The sequence below is a fragment of the Myxine glutinosa genome, chromosome 13, assembly GCF_964187855.1.
Source record: "Myxine glutinosa chromosome 13, kmMyxGlut1.1, whole genome shotgun sequence".
NCBI lineage: Eukaryota > Metazoa > Chordata > Myxini > Myxiniformes > Myxinidae > Myxine > Myxine glutinosa.
Genome location: NC_136273.1, coordinates 39,825,462 through 39,845,537, shown reverse-complemented (window position 1 = coordinate 39,845,537; position 20,076 = coordinate 39,825,462). Strand labels below are relative to the sequence as shown.

The following is a 20,076-nucleotide window of genomic DNA, read 5'->3' as shown; positions in this document are numbered from 1 at the left end:
GACGACAATTCACCATTATCATGACGAAGGTGATGCAGGAATTGCTTCCAAACAGCCTGAACTTCTTCACACGATTGATCTTCCAACAGGTTGTTCCACTGGCTCTCATCTTGTCCCAATTCAGCAACTTCTGCTAACAACGTAGTGACCGTCTGTGTTGCCTCTGGTCGCATCTTTTCCAACCAAGGGAGAAATTCAATCCACGCAAGCCTCATGAATGCTTCGTAGATGCTCTTATGTACACGGACTGCTCGGTTGTACATCTTCCCCTCCATAACCCGATTGAGTGAGCCTTCTGCGACGATTCCTGTTTCGATGCAAAAGTCTCTAAGACCAGCATCTTGGAAACGAGCACCAAGAATCGACATCACATTGCAGATTGTGTGGAACGTGCCGAGGCGAAGTACGATGTTAGCATATGTGTCTGTGTGTTTCCAGACGATCTCGGCAGCCTTAGCATACAGGGCCTGATCCATGACGACGACGATGTCCTGCAAGTGTAGGATCTGTCGGACGCTTTCAGACTGCTTCAAGATTTCTGCGACTGTGGACATCTCTGTAGCTGGTGCATTTATTGTAGGCATATATCTAACAATATCCTGAGAGACGCTGATAGATGCCCTGACGGTGATGTTGAATCCTGTCCAACTTGGTGTTTTTTGTGTTACTGGGTCCACCTGACGGGCAATGACCCAAAGAAGATTCTTGATTTGAGCAACTTCCATAGCCATCTTGTTTTCCGCTGCAGCTGTTGATAATGTTTGTAGTGGATGAGGCCCAACACGTTCACCTGCAATGTAGACAGGCAGTGTTTCTTCTGTTATGCAGACTGTTCTTTGCTTGAGCTTCTCGATCTTCGGAAGTGGCTCCTTTGGAAGGTGTGGTCCATACATTTTGGCCTGCACTGCAATGCCATTGACTCGATGTGTTGTTCCTTTCCCGGTCAGCGTCTCTTCCAGTCTATCAATGTTATCCCATGCCAAGTTTGTGAATACATACGGCTGGATGCTGCTTGGTAGGACTGTTTGCTCATTTAAGTTTGCTGCAAGTTTTTGAAGCCATAGTGCAGTGTCATTTTCCTCCAGTTGAGTGTAGGATATTGCATGTCCAAGATGGTTCAATGTGCGAATTAGTTCTACGTTCCCTGTGAGAGTCTTAACTGCATATGGGAGCAACATGTGTTTCGGAGGCTTTTGTTGTCCACAGCTCACTGCATAGATAATGTCCTGGCTGAAAGATTGCATCAGCATGATGACCCTGTTTGATGGAAGCTCGTTTTCCGGATCTCCAGTCAAGAGGCCAAGCATAAAGCGCTGGAGATAGACGGGAACGACGAAAGAGTCACTGTCGACGTCGGCTGGATGATAGGGCCATGGAGTTGGTTTGTTATCCTTCCTTATCATCGATCTGATGTGTGTCGATGTCTGATCAATGACTTTGGACATGTTTGATGATTTCCCTTTCCAAATGCTCAGTTGTTGTTTAAGTGTTTGTATTTCTTTGACAGCATCTTGTAGTGTTACATTATCTATCAGGTACGACGATCAGTTTTCCACTGTTGTCTTGAAAGATGTGAACGCTATTTCCAAGATCAGTTTCCAGTTTCCGTGCGAGGTTTTTTCTTGTAGCAGTTCTTATCCCATGCAACCCTCTTGATGTCATTATCGAGTGTAGGTGCTCTACCAGCGTTGTCATCCTAACAATTTCCTTATTCGGGATTATATGGTTCCGGATGTATACTAGCAACTCATTGTATGCTTCTTCTTCAGTGTAGTCAGATTCGTTTGTGGCGGCCGTGTTTCTGTCATGTGCATCTTTAGTGCTTGGTCTCGTGTAACTTCTGTAGCAAGAGAAATGGTATCGTACTTCAGCTGCCACAATGTCTCTACTTGTGGCAGCCATGATTTTCGTGTCACATTTACGCACGGCGCTGTTTCGCAGTGTTTCATCTGCTCTCAGATCAACAGCCTTGCTCAACTTTTCACGGGATGACGTTCCCTTGCACCACTTGGTCTTTCCACAGAATATACAATCCGGTTCATAGATGCGTGATTCCGAAGATGCCCTTCTGGCTTGTCTCTTGCTCGCTGAACATGTTGCAGCAGCATCGTCGGTTAAATTGGATTCAGCTTTTCGTTTCAGTGCTTCCAAATCTCGCTTCATGGTGAACACGCTCCTGCACTGCCTGTGGTAGAATACTCGGGGAATCTCCTTCTCTGGCAGCGACTGAGCAAGGTCGAGAATGGGTGCGTGGTTCCGTATTTTGGCCGCATCCAGCAATGTAGTCCACGAATCGAATGTTTGAGGGCTTATGAGCGGATCGTCTGGTTTGACATCTAACGATAGCTTATGAATGATACAAACGTCCTTGGGAACTTTCTGAGTGATCGCAATCTCCATTGCAAGTATTTGTTCAATTGTCTATCTGCGGTACACTCTGTTTCACCACCACCAATATCACCACCACCGTCTCACCTGGAAAGACACATAATATCGAATGAGACCACCACCACCACCACTACTACAAATTAGCATCAGTTGCTATAGTTGCTTAAAAATGTATTCTGCACCAACAAATCTACAAAGAGAAATACATTAGATGTCGTGCACCGCTGTCATTGTTGCAAATCACCTAAAATATAATGAAAATATTGACATTGATGACAACATTCGTATTAGCATGTCTACACATATTGCATTGAATTTCATAGCACATCATGATCATATGTGTGAGGATATTGACTCTAATTATACTGTACTAGGGCATGCCCGTACGTGGGTGCCCGTTCCTTGCCAAAAAAAAATAATAACGCTACCCGTACGCTCTACCCCGCCCGTACGCCCGTAAACAAAAAAAACAACGCTCTTCGCTTCCGCCCTTCGCTCTGACTGAATTGGGAGAAATAATGCGCATAAGAAATCGAGAAATTATTATTTTCTCCGGAAGAAATCGAATTACGAACCGTAATGGCGCACGCGCTCGGCTCGGCTCGCTCTCACATCGGCCACGCCTACGCAATAACGCGTTCTGTGATTGGCTGCCGGAAGTGCAGTCTTCACTGTCCGTCCGGAAGGTCGCAAATCGCAGTTACGATGAATCGCAAATTAGTTTTAATTAGTTTTAAAACATAGTTTAACGGCAACATAGTTTTCCAACGTGAAATAAATGAATACGCTCTCAAATGTGCCGTCCGAGGCAGAGTCTGTTCGCCACGTTCGGCACACGTGATAGCTCGCTGCTCTCTGATTGGTTGAATCGTTTTTTGGACATAGCTCGGTAACTACTTGTCCGATTAATATGAAACGTTGAAAAGGCACATCCTCGGGTCCCCAGCAATATACCTGGCAAGTTGCAAGTATATCGGACCGGTAGTTGTCGCGAAACAGCGGTCACAGACAAACACACAGACACACACACAGACACACAGACACACAGAGATTACTGGAATTATAGATAGATGTGTGTCTCAAATCGAAACATACCTTTTACATACCTTTTGATTTTTGCCTATTTTTGTTCCTAAAATTGGGGATTTTGTGATGAAGTTTTGAGAGTTGGTGGAAATAATTATGTTTTAATAATCATTATAAAGAGGTTACTATAGATCACACAGGCACTTTCTATACATCATTTGAAAGGTAATTCAATAACCTTTTACCTGATATACCACACTAGCTGATATATACACGTGATATTATTTGAGAGCCAAAAAACTAACCCCACCCCCTAAATCTTAAGCGGGAAAAATGACCCGAAAAGCAATAAATGGGTGATCTGACAAATGTGATGATAACACAGATACGGCTAAGAGTTTCACACTGCTATCACATTTTTTTCAGCACTAGGGACCTTGGCCTTGCCAAAAATAACTGTTAGCCATCCTCCCTCTGATTGAGCATGGTCGACCCCTCGGCTCATAGCCTAAATAGCAGTGTCAGAGTCGAGGTTTTAAAGACTTATCCAGGAGCAGTTGGGTACGAGAGAGTAGGGAAGGTGTAGTGAGTGAGGGATTGGGTACACAATATTTGGCAAACGCAGAATGAAGAATTCGGCCTTCTCAGGTGCAGAGTGAGCTGTGGTGCCATTTGAAGTGAGGGAAGGGATGGAGAGGAAACATACTCCAGAGACCGACTTAATGTGCCACCAGTTTCTTCCATAAACACTTGACTTGTTTCCCACCTCCCCACATGTAAGCTTAGTGCTCACCTTCCATTCACTTGTACCCGTCCGTCCGAAGTATCGTCTCATGCGCTTTCCTCCAGGACCTCAATTGTGCTGCCCATCGCCACTTCACGATTTCTGCTATTTCTATGTTTGAGCTGTTAGAACTACACTCGCTAAGAGACTGTTTCTTTTCCAATTTAACTCCTACCCTCATGGTTTGACCCTTTATGTCCATTTTTAAAGCTATTGGGCTGTTTCTTAATGCATAAAGAGTTGAAATTCCTGTTCGGTCTTGAGACCCACTTGCAGATTGCTCCCTGACTTCTCTTGATGCTCACATCTCGGCAGTTTCCATGAGCTCAGGGGAATCAGAAGAGACGGAAGGTGTGGAGGTGAGTGGCCCCGAAGGGCAGAATGAGGGTGTAACCAAGATTGGACCCGTCTCTGAGAAACACTCACGAGATTGCTCTGAAGGAAGTGATCAAGCTGAGGCCTCCACGGTATGACAATTTCCGGTTTCGTGTCCTTGTGTACTCGTTTCGTGTATTGTTTCACATGCTCGGTGTGCCACCTTTCCTTTATCATGTCATGATAATACAAGGATGTGGGTATGTTGGTGGTCTGAAGCAGCACTTTGAGTGAAACTATTTTAATCTCAACCTCAGAATGAGCTCTTGGTTTTCCTTGTCGCCTTTCTCATTTCCGTATATTTCTCCTCTTCCCTGATCTCTCCCAGAATTGCCCGGTCATGGTCAACACAATGCCATCAACAATGGCAGTCACGCAACCATCCGCGGCAAGTACACAGGCAATAAAGGCATCTTAAGGCCTCCACTTCCTTTTCCTGTGACAGCTTTTGTGCCAAACCTGAAGGGGCTCCTGGCAGGTCCTCAAGATGTTGCAAGTTTTTTGCGTGTTCTTTGAGCAGCACAATATGGAGTCAACATTTTTGTAGTGGAGATTGATGCAGACGGTGCTCCTCGTCTGCGGATAAACAGTCTGGAGCAAGGATTCATGAGCGACGTGCATCCGACGGATGGACACGTGCTGGACGGACGGACAGACAGATGGAACGAGACGGTATCTGGGGATTCCTCTCTTTAAAAATCCGATGGACGTCCCATAATGTGGAGATGTCTGCTTTTTATTCTGCCTGGATTGTCATGATGAACTGGGAAGGTACAGGAACTTTGCCTTGTTTTTATACCTTTCCTTTGATTCTCCTTTGAGTTAAATTGTTTGATATTTGTGAACCCATGGCTCCATAATGCTGGGATCCTAGAAGTTCAAATCCTGTGTTGTATGTCTATTTGTCCATTGTCTTTTACTTTCCTTGTCGTAATTGATGTAAAAGTACACAATGACGTGTCCTGATGTTTGTCATGCATGTGATGTGTACATCAAGATCTTCGTGAACTTTCGGCAATGAAAAAAAAAAAAAAAAGGGTGTTTTTTCTCATTGATTGCTTGTTTGAACACACTCGTCTCTTTGAGTGTGTGTATTTACAAGTGTATTTTCAAGCTAACTTTAACTTTTGAAATATTCTTGAAATCTCTTCTTTTTTTCTTTTTTTTGATAAAGTAAATAAAGATTCTTACCCTTGGCCAGTGAGTGAAGTACGGTTTGTGTTAAATTTTAATAAGGAACAAATGCTCACATCGGCAATGATGGTTGCTGGTTACACTGCGGGTTGTGTGAGTGAATGTTGTCCCTTGCCATTCCACCACCCTCTCACAAAGATGTTTTGTTTGTATGCAGAATCTAGGCTTGTGGAAGAGCTTGAAGAGCATTTGCATATCTGGCCAATGAATTCAACCACAAATTATATTTTAGGTGAACATAAGCCAAAAGGTCAACATAGGCCAAATTTCTAAAATCATCAATTTTCATCGGATTGAGTTGAAATTCTAAGAGAGTTTGCATATATGGTCACTGAATTCAACCACCAGATATTTTTGAGGTCAACATAGGCCAAAAGGTCAACATAGGCCTAGTTTCAAAAATCCTCAATTTTGATCCGATTGACTTGAAAATTGAACAGCATTTGCGCATTGTCACTAAATAGGGAAACTATTTTTGAGGTCAAAAGGTCAAAGGTCAACTCAAGGTCAACCTTCCAAAATCATCATTTTTCATCTGAAAAATCATCACTTTTCTTCCTATTGACCTGAGCTTTGATCAAGATTGTCAATTTTAATCTTGATGAAATGGGCTATTTGCTGTATCAATGGAATTTTTTTTCCCTTGGGGGTGGGGGGGAGGGGGGGGGGGAGGCGGATTTTGCAAGTATTGTGCTCCGCATGACGTCTTCTTTGTGTGTTTGTTTCTGTTTGTCCATTTGTGAACAAGGCAAATCAAAAAGTTGTGGACGGATTCGGACGACATTTGGCAGAGATGGACGAAATTTGGCATGTGTGACGAGGACAAAATGATTAGATTTTGGTGAAGATCCGGATTCGGATCTGGCTAGTAGAATTTTTAAAGTGAATTCTTCACCATTGAGAGATAGGGCCAAAAAGGATACATAGGATATCTCAAAAAATTGTGGACGGATTTGAACGAAACGTGTGTGTGTGTGTGTGTGTGTGTGTGTGTGTGTGTGTGTGTGTGTGTGTGTGTGTGTGTGTGTGTGTGTGTGTGTGTGTGTGTGTGTGTGTGTGTGTGTGTGTGTGTGTGTGTGTGTGTGTGTGTGTGTGTGTGTGTGTGTGTGTGTGTGTGTGTGTGTGTGTGTGTCAGTTAGTTAGTTAGTTAGTTAGTTAGTTGGTTGGTTGGTTGGTTGGTTAGAGTGAGTGAGTGTGAGTGATCGGTTCAATTTTGGTGGAGAATGTTTCTACATTATATAAATTCTGTATTGTGATTTTCTGGTCTACTCTGAGATACATAAACGTAAACTGTTCACCAGGCGGAGGTATGCTCTCTTCCGAGTGCCGTTCTAGTTTATTTAAGCGATTGCGATTTTGCCTTATCCCCAATGTGATTTGACACCCCAACCGACGCGATAACTTTCGTGTATCGGAGTCGCGTTCAAACCTGGGGCCTTTGAGCTCCATTTTCCTCGACAGGTGTCGAAATTTACACCCCAGAAAGCGATGAGCAATTTGTCGGCATGGATTTCATTTGTGGTTTAAAATAGGTCAAAACGCAAAATAATAGAAGCTGGAGATGGGCCCAAATTACAACTTAAAAATTGAGCTGTCTTGCTCTGCTCATGTCGAATGAAGTCATTTTCATTTTGTTGCAATGTTCTATTGTTTCAATTTGTAGCATTTTTGTGTTCTTGCATGCACACATTCCTAGCCAGATATCTTTCTGGCTTCAACCTTTTGCTTTTACCAAGTCGGTCACTCTCTGGACATTTATTTGAAATGAAAATGAAACTTCAAACGAGGTGCATGAATATTTACCCCACACATGTGAAGCGAAAAGCAATTGGTTCATGGCTGTCCATCCGTCTGTCATATCAGCTTATGATCGAAGAACAACCTATTTAAATCCAATGTTATATTTTGAACACGAACCGGAACATGAATAGGAAGACAAGTTTGCCGATTTACCGTACTTTGACTTTGAATTGGACCCAATCGTGCATGCGCAGAGAGGAGTTAGATATATTTAAGCGGTGAAGCCGCTTCAATATTTGGCTTTGTCCTTCCTTCCATCTGTCCATCAAAAATGACAACTTTTCTAACTCCGTGTTTAATTCTAAAGGGCTCTCAAGTGTAATTAGAATGGGTTCTAAAGGGTAATTTTAAAGAGTTATAATGGACTAATGGACTCATAAAGGACACAAACAGGCACGAATAACTAATGTAATATGTTAGATATGGTGATGTAATAGACACTGGACAAAATGGCTGTAAAATCCGGAATTTATTTGTTTATATGCCTTGACACCTTTAATGAAACTGAATTTTATTTTTATCTTGAAACTGAAAGAGCCAGAACACGTAGAGAGAAAGCACGGCTTAATCTTGTGCAGAGTAAGAGTACATCGTGCACACATACAGCGAGAGGGAGCAGAGAGAGAGACTGAACGACAGGCCATGTGCAAGAAAGCGAAAAACACATGCAGAGCAAAGAAAGTCCCAGGCCTTTCTATCCAGCAATGGGCGTAATGCAGGCATGTGTAGAGAGAACAAAGCGAGGCCTTTCTATCCAGCAGAGACCGTCGTGCAGGCATTTGCAGAGAAGAGAGAGGGTCCGGTCAAGAGCGAGAGGCACAAGTGCAAGGCCTTTTTGTCCCGCCCTGGCGAAGGTGGGGGCTGTTTTTGAGGGTGTTTTCCGGGTTCCCGATTGGTGGAGTTTGTCACCCTGCCCCCACAAGCCCTCTTGAAGGGACTTTTCTTGTGACACTCTTTGGCCCCTGTGAGACATAAGTCTGCCTCATCTCGTGGACTCCAGCGCAACAGCTAAATTTGAGCACGCACTTGGCTGGTGTGCTTTTGAGCCTGCATGCATTGCCTGGCAAATTGTCACCTCATGAGTGGAAGGCCTTGCTTCCCATCTCCAACGCATATCAACATACTAACCCATATTAGGAGAAGGGACTAAGAAAATGTTCTGCTATTAAATAACTATTCTATGGGACCTGTATGGTGGTTCCCGTTGCTTCTTAGCGGTTTCCCAAAACTGCAACAATATTTTGCCTCATGCTCTGTCTTTCACGCACCTTTTTGCAAACTCCGGTGCGCTGTCATGTGCCTTTTTCTCAGGATGGCTTCCGTCTGGCCACTCTCCCATAAAGCCTACATTTGTGAAGTGCTGCAGAGAACGGTGTCTTTCTGGCAGGTTCTCCATCTCCGCCAAGTTCTGTCAGAGTGTTCTTTGGGTTCTTGGTCACCTCCCTGACCAAGGTCCTTCTTGCCCTGTTGCTCAGTTTGGTCTGTTGCCCAAAAGGTCACCCCAAACCAGCTCAGCATGACCTGGTTTATGCAGGATGGTGCACCCCCGCATAAAACTGGTGATACCATCACTTTCCTGCAGCAACTCTTCAGAACCCGCCTCGTTGCCCTGGGTACCGCTCATGACTGGGCACCCCATAGCCCAGTCTTGAACCCTCTGGACTACTGGTTCTGGGGGTTGTCAAGGGCTCTGTCAATGTCAACTACCCTGCCACACTGGATGATCTGAAGCAGGAGGTGTCAGACTACCTCCAGGCACAGGAAAATTGGACAGAATTTTGGAGTCAGGATCAATGCCTGTTTGAACGCTTCATTTTGTTTTCTGTAAACACAGAGATGAAGTGCTTTACTCAAAAGCACTAATTTGGTCTCATCCACAGGACATTCTCCCAGAAGGATTTTAGCTTGTTCAGGTGTGTTTTGGCAAACTCCAGTCAGGCTTTCTCAGCAGTGGGGTCCTCTTGTGTCTCCGACCATAGAACTCCCTTTCATTGAGTTGGCGACGGATGGTGCGAGTTGAAAATGTCGTACCTTGTGTCTGAAAATCAGCTTGAATCTGTATGGCAGTTGATCGAGGTGCTTTCTCTGCCATTCGAACAATCGTTCACTGCAATCTTCGATCAAGTTTTCTCTTGCAGCCACATCCAGGGAGGTTGGCTACAATGTCATGGGCCTTAAACTTCCTGATAACATTGCGTACGGTGGATACAGGAACATCAAGGTCTCTGGAGATGGACTTGTAACCTTGAGATTGTCCATGCTTGGCTACAATCTTGTGTCTGACCTCCTCAGACAATTCTCTGGTTTTCTTTCTTTTCTCCATGCTCATTGCGATACACACAGTGACACAAAACAGCAGAATGACTCCTTTTCTCTCTTCAAACTGGTTGAATGAGTGATTTTTATATTGCAGGCACCTGCAACTCACCACAGGTGAGTTCAATTCCAAAGTAAAGGAGAATCACCTGCTTGAAATCTAATTATTTCTAACATCTAAAAGGTACCAATAATATTGTCCAGGCCATTTTTCGATTTCTGTGTGGAATAAACTCGGATTTAGTAATTTTTCAGATTTTTTTGTTTTGTTGCACTGCAAACCAAAGAAATACATGTGGATACCAAAATATTTTTTAATTTCAACAATTTTCTCGATGAAATGGTCCAATATTTGAAAAAAGTGCAAGGGTGCCAATATTTTTAGCCATGACTGTATATATATATATATATGCAATGTGCATACATATTAGTCGATCTCTCTGCCAAATTTTGTGATTTTATCCTCTACTACACGCGGTAAGGAAAAGCACGTTTTCTGGCCAAAGATCGAGTTGTTCCTCATTTAGTCCTGGCGGGTGAGCATTGGACTGTGGTGGATCATGTTAGAAGTTTAATGAGGAGGGTGTGAGATTTGAAGGAAGGTAGACAGGGCGCTCTTTTACGGGATCTAAATGAAGAGGAACCAAGTTCAAGCTCATTCAAACAACACGAAACATTTTCAGCCAAAGTACTTCCAAACATTAATGAAAGGGGAATGATGAAGGGATCACATAATGAAAGGTTCAGAAGTGAGGTCTGGCGATGTAGTTTGTATGTGGAATCAATGGTGGGGGGGGGGGGGGAGGTGGAAGATTAAGGAGGGTGGACGTTTGTGTGTGTAGGAAGTCAGTTTGACAGGGCGAGGAGGTTGGTCAGAGGATACAAGATGTCACACGCAGGTGGGAATGGAAGGAGTCATGGCATTGGTGTAATAGTATTGGAAGAGACCAGCACGTAGGTGGTCAGAGTGGAAAAATGGAAGGGACGGATAGCTATGGCATGGGTGGTGATGCAGAAGCAAATGATGTGTATGATGTCAGTATATGGACCACCACCAGGAAGGTATGGGGCAGAGAAGCAGGAATTCAGGGATGCACTGGAGAGGATGATGGGAATGGTTGAGATGCAGGTGTTGCTGTGCATTGCAGGGGACTTTAACGCGCACGTTGGATTAGCGGAGCCAGGTGAAGTGGAATGTGTTGGTAAATTTGGTTGGGAAAAAAGGAATAGAGAGAGAGTCAGGAGCTGATGGCAAGGAATGGGATGGTCATACCTGGTTCATTCCTTCAAAAGTGGGAAAGCCACAAGATTACCTACAGGAGTGGACAGCACAGAACAGAACTGCATTTGGTAGTGGTAAGGAAGTGACAGCTGTGGGGGTTAAGGATTGCAAGGCAGTAGTGGGAGAGCATGTTACCACCCACCACAAGCCTGTGGTGTTTGTGATGAAGCTGAAGAAAAGGAGGGAGGTTAAGGGCAGAAGTCGGAAGGTTATTAGATGAGAAGTGTAGGGGAAACGTCGCCGAAGAGTACAAAGAGAGGGTGAGGGCCAGGTATGAACAAGTTAGCGAAGAATTAGCGGAAGGTTTGGAGAAGGAGTGGAAGAAGTACAGATAGACATTTCAGGAAATTGCAGAAGTTTTGTGGGGAAGGAGGATGCATCTTCGAGGGATAGAAACCAGGTATGGTGGACGGAGGAAGTAGCGAAGGTAGTTGTTGAAAAGAAGGAGGTTTGGAAGAGGATGGAGGGAGGAAACCGGTTGCAGGGTTGCTGCGCATGTATAGCCAAAAGAAGAAAGCAACAAGGAGAGTGATAGATAAGGTGAAGAATGGTATGGAAGAGTCGGTGTACAAAAGATGGAAAAGGATGGTGGGAGGACGATGATCTATAAATTGGCTCGGGACAGGGATGACGACAGTAATGACATGAAAGTCATTACTGACACGACAGTAATTAAAGATGGTGATGGGAGACTAGTGGAGTCAGGAGGGGCAGGCAGCATTGAGGGAGGTGAGGAAGGGATGGGCGCCAGGCATTGATGAGGTGTCCACGGAGATGATAATTGCAGTGGGAAAAGTCTCAGTTAGTTGGACAAAGAGGCTGTTGAATGCATGTATGAGAGGGGGTTCGATTCTGGAGGAGTGGAGGACAGGGTTAATATTGCCGATATGGAAGAGGAAGGGTGAAGTTCAAGGTCTGGGGAAGTACAGGGGCATTCTGCTCCTACGTCATGTCATGAAGGTGCTGGAGAGGATTCTGGGCAGGAAAATAAGGAATAGTGTGGAGATGGCGAATGGAGAAGAGCAGCAGGGGTTTAGAAAGAGTAGGGGGATGATGGATGGGAATGTTCATGCTGAGACATCTGGTGGAGAAGAGGTTGGAGGTACAAGATCAAATGGCATTGGGATTTGTGGATCTGGAGAAATCCTACGTCACTGTCCCGAGAGAGATGGTGATTGTGACACTGAGATGGATGGTGGTGGATGTACAAGGAACGAAAGGAAGGATGTACAGTGAAAGGGATGTACAAAGGAATGAAAGGAAGGGTTTTGGTTGGTCTTGGGATGTTGGAGGAGTTCAGTGTGAACATCAGTTTGAGGCAGGGAAGCACTCATCCCCCTCTTGTTTATCACGGTGATGGAGCTGATAAGCAGGAAGGTAAACATGAAAGATATTCTGGGGAGGATATTGTATGTGGACGATCTGGCTGTTGTGGTGGATAGTGGGCGGGAGATGCAGGAAGTACTGGGGTAGTGGAAGGAGGCATTTGAGAAACATTGGCTGAAAATGAGCATGGAGGTGATGTGGGTTGGGCAGCAGAGAAAATAAAGGAATATCAGGTTAGAGGGGAAGGAGATCAGGCAAGGAAATAGGTTTGAGTATCTGGGGGAGGACAGTGACCGGGGATGGTAAGTCAGAGGCAGAGGTGTGGAAGAGGATTCAGGTAGGTGTTGAGGCGGGTGGAGGGAGTAATGGCAGACTGAACATTTTGAAGGAGATTGAAAGGGAAGGTTCTGATGTGCGTAATGCCAACCTACCTTTACGGTCTGGAGACGGTAGTTCTGACATAGAGACAACAACAGAAGCTGCAGGTTGGCGAGAACAACTGGGTCAATAGGATTGAGGGAGTGAAGAGGGTGGATGAAAGGCGAATGGATGAACTGAGGAAGGAGAGTAGGGGTGCAGATGAGCTTGACGGGGAGATTGGTGAAATGCCGGCTGAGGTGGGCTGGACATTTGGTGTGGATGGAGGAAGAGAGAATGGCAAAGAGAGAGAAAAGGTTGAGGGACCAAGATAGGATGAAAAGAGGTAGACCATCGTTGAGATGGCAGGATTTCGTGAAGTGGGATATTGTTAGTAATATGGAGGTGGTTTGGAGAATGGAGAGTTGGCTGAGGACAGAGGGGAGTAGAGTATTGTGGTGAAGGCAATTGGCAGGAGCTTGGTGCCATCGGACCTCACTCATTATTAGAGGGAAAATAAGAAGAAGAATATTATATTTAGCCCTATCTTACAAGGGTGAAGAACGATCTTCTTCGTTTCCTACTCTTCCCTTTATAAGGATTCTTCCCTTCTCAAACGATTGCTGCACTTTATGGTGACACAGGTGGGCATTTTTCAGACATAACAATAAAATGAACCGCCTTTGGAGGCCATTTTCCCCTGCACAGTGGGGGTTGGCCTTTATCGGGCACCATGGTCCCCTTTTTGAAGCAATGTTTTACAGATGGATGCTCTTCCTTCCGCCAATCCTGTTAGTCACCTCTTGCGACACACCAGTGAACTTTTACTGAATTTTCCGACCTCGGAGGGATGTCAGGCTGAGTCAACCCCACTGACATTAATTCAGCGATCGAGCGGGATTCGAGCTGCGGATCCTAGGATCCCAAGCTGGCACCCTAACTGCTAAGCCAACACCAGGCTTACATAACAATAAAATAACAGGTTCAAATTAATCAAAGACGAGGTAAGTACAGTGTGCGAGTGACAAGGGAAGTATTATATCCTCAAAGTAGGCCTCCCAAGATGGCGTCTGCGTGTCCAATCAGGGACCGGTCGCTTGGTGGCGACGAATTCACACCACTCATAATCTTTCCAGTCTTATATGCAGTTCACTGATGCATCACAGGAAAGAGCGTCGAGAATCAACAATTTGCAGCGACTAGACGCCGGGTCATCATCACTAGCATTGTCCTCGGGCCACGCAGGCCGCACTTTTAAATGGCGATCGTCGCCCATGATTATGGATCCGATTATTAATGATTTAAGTGATTCTTCACCACAAAGAGAAAGGGCAAAAAACGATGTCGGGCTTACAGCACGATATCTTGAAAGATGTGGACGGATTCCGAGGAAATTTGGTGAACAGGTTGTCCATAAACTGTTCAGCCTAGTTGAGGTATGCCTCTACCTGGTACGGCACTGTTTTAGTTTCCTTTTGAAAATCGTCACAATTGCACATTTCTTGTTATAAATTGCTTTTCTTATTCCAATTTTCCAAATGCTTTTGAGGGCTTTGTGGTTGTTGAGGAATGGAATATTATTATACTCATCCATGATACACTTTTTTAGAACACCTCAAACAAAAATTGTTCAGTTGAGGTATTAGCAACAGGTGGTGTCCGTCAGTCAGTGATTTCCCAAATTTCTTTTTCAGTCAGTCAGTGAGTCCATCAGCCAGTGATTTGCCAAGTTTATTCGTCAGTGAGTCCATCAATCAGTGATTTGCCAAGTTCTTTGTCAGTCAGTCAGTGAGTCCATCAGCCAGTGATTTGTCACATTTCTTTTTCAGTCAGTCAATGATTCAGTCGGTCAGTGAGTCCATCAGCCAGTGATTTGCCAAGTTTCTTTGTCAGTCAGCGAGTCCATCCGCCAGTGATTTGCCAAGTTTATTTGTCAGTCAGTCAGTGAGTCCATCAGCCAGTGATTTGACAAGTTTCTTTGTCAGTCAGTCAGTCAGCGAGTCCATCAGCCAGTGATTTTCCAAGTTTATTTGTCAGTCAGTCAGCGAGTCCATCAGCCAGTGATTTGCCAAGTTTCTTTGTCAGTCAGTCAGTGAGTCCATCAGCCAGTGATTTTCCAAGTTTCTTTGTCAGTCAGTCAGTGAGTCCATCCGCCAGTGATTTGCCAAGTTTATTTGTCAGTCAGTCAGTGAGTCCATCAGCCAGTGATTTGCCAAGTTTATTTGTCAGTGAGTTCATCCGCCAGTGATTTGCCAAGTTTCTTTGTCAGTCAGTCAGTGAGTCCATCAGCCAGTGATTTGCCAAGTTTATTTGACAGTCAGTCAGTGAGTCCATCAGCCAGTGATTTCACAAGTTTCTTTGCCAGTCAGTCAGTGAGTCCATCAGCCAGTGATTTGACAAGTTTATTTGTCAGTCAGTAAGTGAGTCCATCAGCCAGTGATTTGACAGGTTTATTTGTCAGTCAGTCAGTGAGTCAGTCAGTCAGTGAGTCCATCAGCCAGTGATTTGACAGGTTTATTTGTCAGTCAGTCAGTGAGTCCATCAGCCAGTGATTTGACAAGTTTATTTGTCAGTCAGTCAGTGAGTCCATCAGCCGGTGATTTGCTAAGTTTATTTGTCAGTCAGTCAGTGAGTCCATCAGCCAGTGATTTGACAAGTTTATTTGTCAGTCAGTCAGTGAGTCCATCAGCTAGTGATTTGACAAGTTTATTTGTCAGTCAGTCAGTGAGTTCATCAGCCAGTGATTTGACAAGTTTATTTGTCAGTCAGTCAGTGAGTCCATCAGCTAGTGATTTGCCAAGTTTATTTGTCAGTGAGTTCATCCGCCAGTGATTTGCCAAGTTTCTTTGTCAGTCAGTCAGTGAGTCCATCAGCCAGTGATTTGACAAGTTTCTTAGTCAGTCAGTGAGTCCATCAGCCAGTGATTTGCCAAGTTTATTTGTGAGTCAGTCATTGAGTCCATCAGCCAGTGATTTGACAAGTTTCTTTGTCAGTCAATCAGTGAGTCCATCAGCCAGTGATTTGCCAAGTTTATTTGTCAGTCAGTCAGTGAGTCCATCAGCCAGTGATTTGACAAGTTTATTTGTCAGTCAGTCAGTGAGTCCATCAGCGAGTGATTTGACAAGTTTCTTTGTCAGTCAGTCAGTGAGTTCATCAGCCAGTGATTTGACAAGTTTATTTGTCAGTCAGTCAGTGAGTCCATCAGCCAGTGATTTGACAAGTTTATTTGTCAGTCAGTCAGTGAGTCCATCAGGTAGTGATTTGACAAGTTTATTTGTCAGTCAGTGAGTCCATCAGCCAGTGATTTGACAAGTTTCTTTGTCAGTCAGTCAGTCAGTGAGTCCATCAGCCAGTGATTTTCCAAGTTTCTTTGTCAGTCAGTCAGTGAGTCCATCCGCCAGTGATTTGCCAAGTTTATTTGTCAGTCAGTCAGTGAGTCCATCAGCCAGTGATTTGCCAAGTTTATTTGTCAGTGAGTTCATCCGCCAGTGATTTGCCAAGTTTCTTTGTCAGTCAGTCAGTGAGTCCATCAGCCAGTGATTTGCCAAGTTTATTTGACAGTCAGTCAGTGAGTCCATCAGCCAGTGATTTGACAAGTTTCTTTGCCAGTCAGTCAGTGAGTCCATCAGCCAGTGATTTGACAAGTTTATTTGTCAGTCAGTGAGTCCATCAGCCGGTGATTTGCTAAGTTTATTTGTCAGTCAGTCAGTGAGTCCATCAGCCAGTGATTTGACAAGTTTATTTGTCAGTCAGTCAGTGAGTCCATCAGCTAGTGATTTGACAAGTTTATTTGTCAGTCAGTCAGTGAGTTCATCAGCCAGTGATTTGACAAGTTTATTTGTCAGTCAGTCAGTGAGTCCATCAGCTAGTGATTTGCCAAGTTTATTTGTCAGTGAGTTCATCCGCCAGTGATTTGCCAAGTTTCTTTGTCAGTCAGTCAGTGAGTCCATCAGCCAGTGATTTGACAGGTTTATTTGTCAGTCAGTCAGTGAGTCCATCAGCCAGTGATTTGACAGGTTTATTTGTCAGTCAGTGAGTCCATCAGCTCGTGATTTGACAGGTTTATTTGTCAGTGAGTCCATCAGCTAGTGATTTGACAGGTTTATTTGTCATTCAGTCAGTGAGTCCATCAGCTAGTGATTTGACAGGTTTATTTGTCAGTCAGTCAGTGAGTCCATCAGCTAGTGATTTGACAGGTTTATTTGTCAGTGAGTCCATCAGCCAGTGATTTGCCAAGTTTATTTGTCAGTCAGTGAGTCCATCAGCCAGTGATTTGACAAGTTTATTTGTCAGTCAGTCAGTGAGTCCATCAGGTAGTGATTTGACAAGTTTCTTTGTCAGTCAGTGAGTCCATCAGCTCGTGATTTGCCAAGTTTCTTTGTCAGTCAGTCAGTGAGTCCATCAGCTCGTGATTTGCCAAGTTTATTTGTCAGTCAGTCAGTGAGTCCATCAGCCAGTGATTTGACAAGTTTATTTGTCAGTCAGTCAGTGAGTCCATCAGCCAGTGATTTGACAAGTTTATTTGTCAGTCAGTCAGTGAGTCCATCAGCCAGTGATTTGACAAGTTTATTTGTCAGTCAGTCAGTGAGTCCATCAGCCAGTGATTTGACAAGTTTATTTGTCAGTCAGTCAGTGAGGCCATCAGCCAGTGATTTGACAAGTTTCTTTGTCAGTCAGTCAGTGAGTCCATCAGCTAGTGATTTGACAGGTTTATTTGTCAGTCAGTCAGTGAGTCCATCAGCTAATGATTTGACAGGTTTATTTGTCAGTCAGTCAGTGAGTCCATCAGCTAGTGATTTGACAGGTTTATTTGTCAGTCAGTCAGTGAGTCCATCAGCTAATGATTTGACAGGTTTATTTGTCAGTCAGTCAGTGAGTCCATCAGCCAGTGATTTGACAGGTTTATTTGTCAGTCAGTCAGTGAGTCCATCAGCTAGTGATTTGACAGGTTTATTTGTCAGTCAGTGAGTCCATCAGCTAGTGATTTGACAGGTTTATTTGTCAGTCAGTCAGTGAGTCCATCAGCTAGTGATTTGACAGGTTTATTTGTCAGTCAGTCAGTGAGTCCATCAGCCAGTGATTTGACAGGTTTATTTGTCAGTCAGTGAGTCCATCAGCTCGTGATTTGACAGGTTTATTTGTCAGTCAGTCAGTGAGTCCATCAGCTAGTGATTTAACAGGTTTATTTGTCAGTCAGTCAGTGAGTCCATCAGCTCGTGATTTGACAGGTTTATTTGTCAGTCAGTCAGTGAGTCCATCAGCCAGTGATTTGATAGGTTTATTTGTCAGTCAGTCAGTGAGTCCATCAGCCAGTGATTTGATAGGTTTATTTGTCAGTCAGTCAGTGAGTGAGTCCATCAGCTAGTGATTTAACAGGTTTATTTGTCAGTCAGTCAGTCAGTATGTAAACACTTGCATCTTCTCCGAAACTACACACACAAATTCGATGAAACTTGACCACAACCTTCATCGCCCATATCTACTGAGGTTTGTTCACGGCGTTAAAGACAAAATCGTGGTCTGTGGGGTGTACGAGGGTGGGGGCCGGGGGTTAGAGGTGGGTGGGGGGAGGGAGGGAGGTTTGACCCACAAAATAGGTATTTGCCTTCTTTCCCGAAATTTCTCTGAAACCATGATACCTTAAATAATAAATACCCATTTATGATCCCTAGCTTGGTAATCATCCATGTTACCCTCAATAATAAATACCTATTTGTGATCCCTAGCTTGGTAATCATCCATGTTACCTTAAATAATAAATACCCATTTATGATCCCTCGCTTGGTAATCATCCATGTTACCCTCAATAATAAATACCTATTTGTGATCCCTAGCTTGGTAATCATCCATGTTACCCTCAATTATAAATACCTATTTGTGATCCCAAGCTTGGTAATCATCCATGTTACCCTCAATAATAAATACCTATTTGTGATCCCTAGCTTGGTAATCATCCATGTTACCTTAAATAATAAATACCCATTTGTGATCCCTAGCTTGGTAATCATCCATGTTACCTTCAATAATAAATACCCATTTGTGATCCCTAGCTTGGTAATCATCCATGTTACCCTCAATAATAAATACCTATTTGTGATCCCTAGCTTGGTAATCATCCATGTTACCTTAAATAATAAATACCCATTTGTGATCCCAAGCTCGGTAATCATCCATGTTACCTTCAATAATAAATACCCATTTGTGATCCCAAGCTCGGTAATCATCCATGTTACCTTAAATAATAAATACCCATTTGTGATCCCAAGCTCGGTAATCATCCATGTTACCTTCAATAATAAATACCCATTTGTGATCCCAAGCTCGGTAATCATCCATGTTACCTTAAATAATAAAAACCCATTTATGATCCCTAGCTTGGTAATCATCCATGTTACCTTCAATAAGAAATACCCATTTGTGATCCCAAACTCGGTAATCATCCATGATACCTTAAATAATAAAAACCCATTTATGATCCCTAGCTTGGTAATCATCCATGTTACCTTCAATAATAAATACCCATTTGTGATCCCTAGCTTGGTAATCATCCATGTTACCTTCAATAATAAATACCCATTTGTGATCCCAAGCTCGGTAATCATCCATGTTACCTTCAATAATAAATACCCATTTGTGATCCCAAGCTCGGTAATCATCCATGTTACCTTAAATAATAAAAACCCATTTATGATCCCTAGCTTGGTAATCATCCATGTTACCTTCAATAAGAAATACCCATTTGTGATCCCAAACTCGGTAATCATCCATGATACCTTAAATAATAAAAACCCATTTATGATCCCTAGCTTGGTAATCATCCATGTTACCTTCAATAATAAATACCCATTTGTGATCCCTAGCTTGGTAATCATCCATGTTACCTTAAATAATAAAAACCCATTTATGATCCCTAGCTTGGTAATCATCCATGTTACCTTCAATAATAAATACCTATTTATGATCCCTAGCTTGGTAATCATCCATGTTACCTTAAATAATAAAAACCCATTTATGATCCCTAGCTTGGTAATCATCCATGTTACCTTAAATAATAAAAACCCATTTATGATCCCTAGCTTGGTAATCATCCATGTTACCTTAAATAATAAAAACCCATTTATGATTTTTGACGGGCGCCAAGGGCGCTATGATCCGGGGACCATACCGGTCCATCCCGCCATGTCACCTGACCTATGACGTCATAATTAGGATATGCATCCAATCACAT

General features: G+C 43.6%; 1 protein-coding gene across 1 annotated transcript in view; it reads left to right on the top strand.

Moving 5' to 3' along the window:
- The window catches only part of LOC137413036 (MYND-type zinc finger-containing chromatin reader ZMYND8), a gene marked incomplete in the record, with an annotated part of 112,360 nt that extends 106,591 nt beyond the window's left edge, over window positions 1-5,769 (top strand). Inside the window, 2 exon segments of the mRNA XM_078767348.1 lie at window positions 4,475-4,665; window positions 4,902-5,769. Of these exon segments, the coding sequence (XP_078623474.1) occupies window positions 4,475-4,665; window positions 4,902-4,991 (281 nt within the window).
- Between the last annotated feature and the right edge of the window lie 14,307 nt (window positions 5,770-20,076).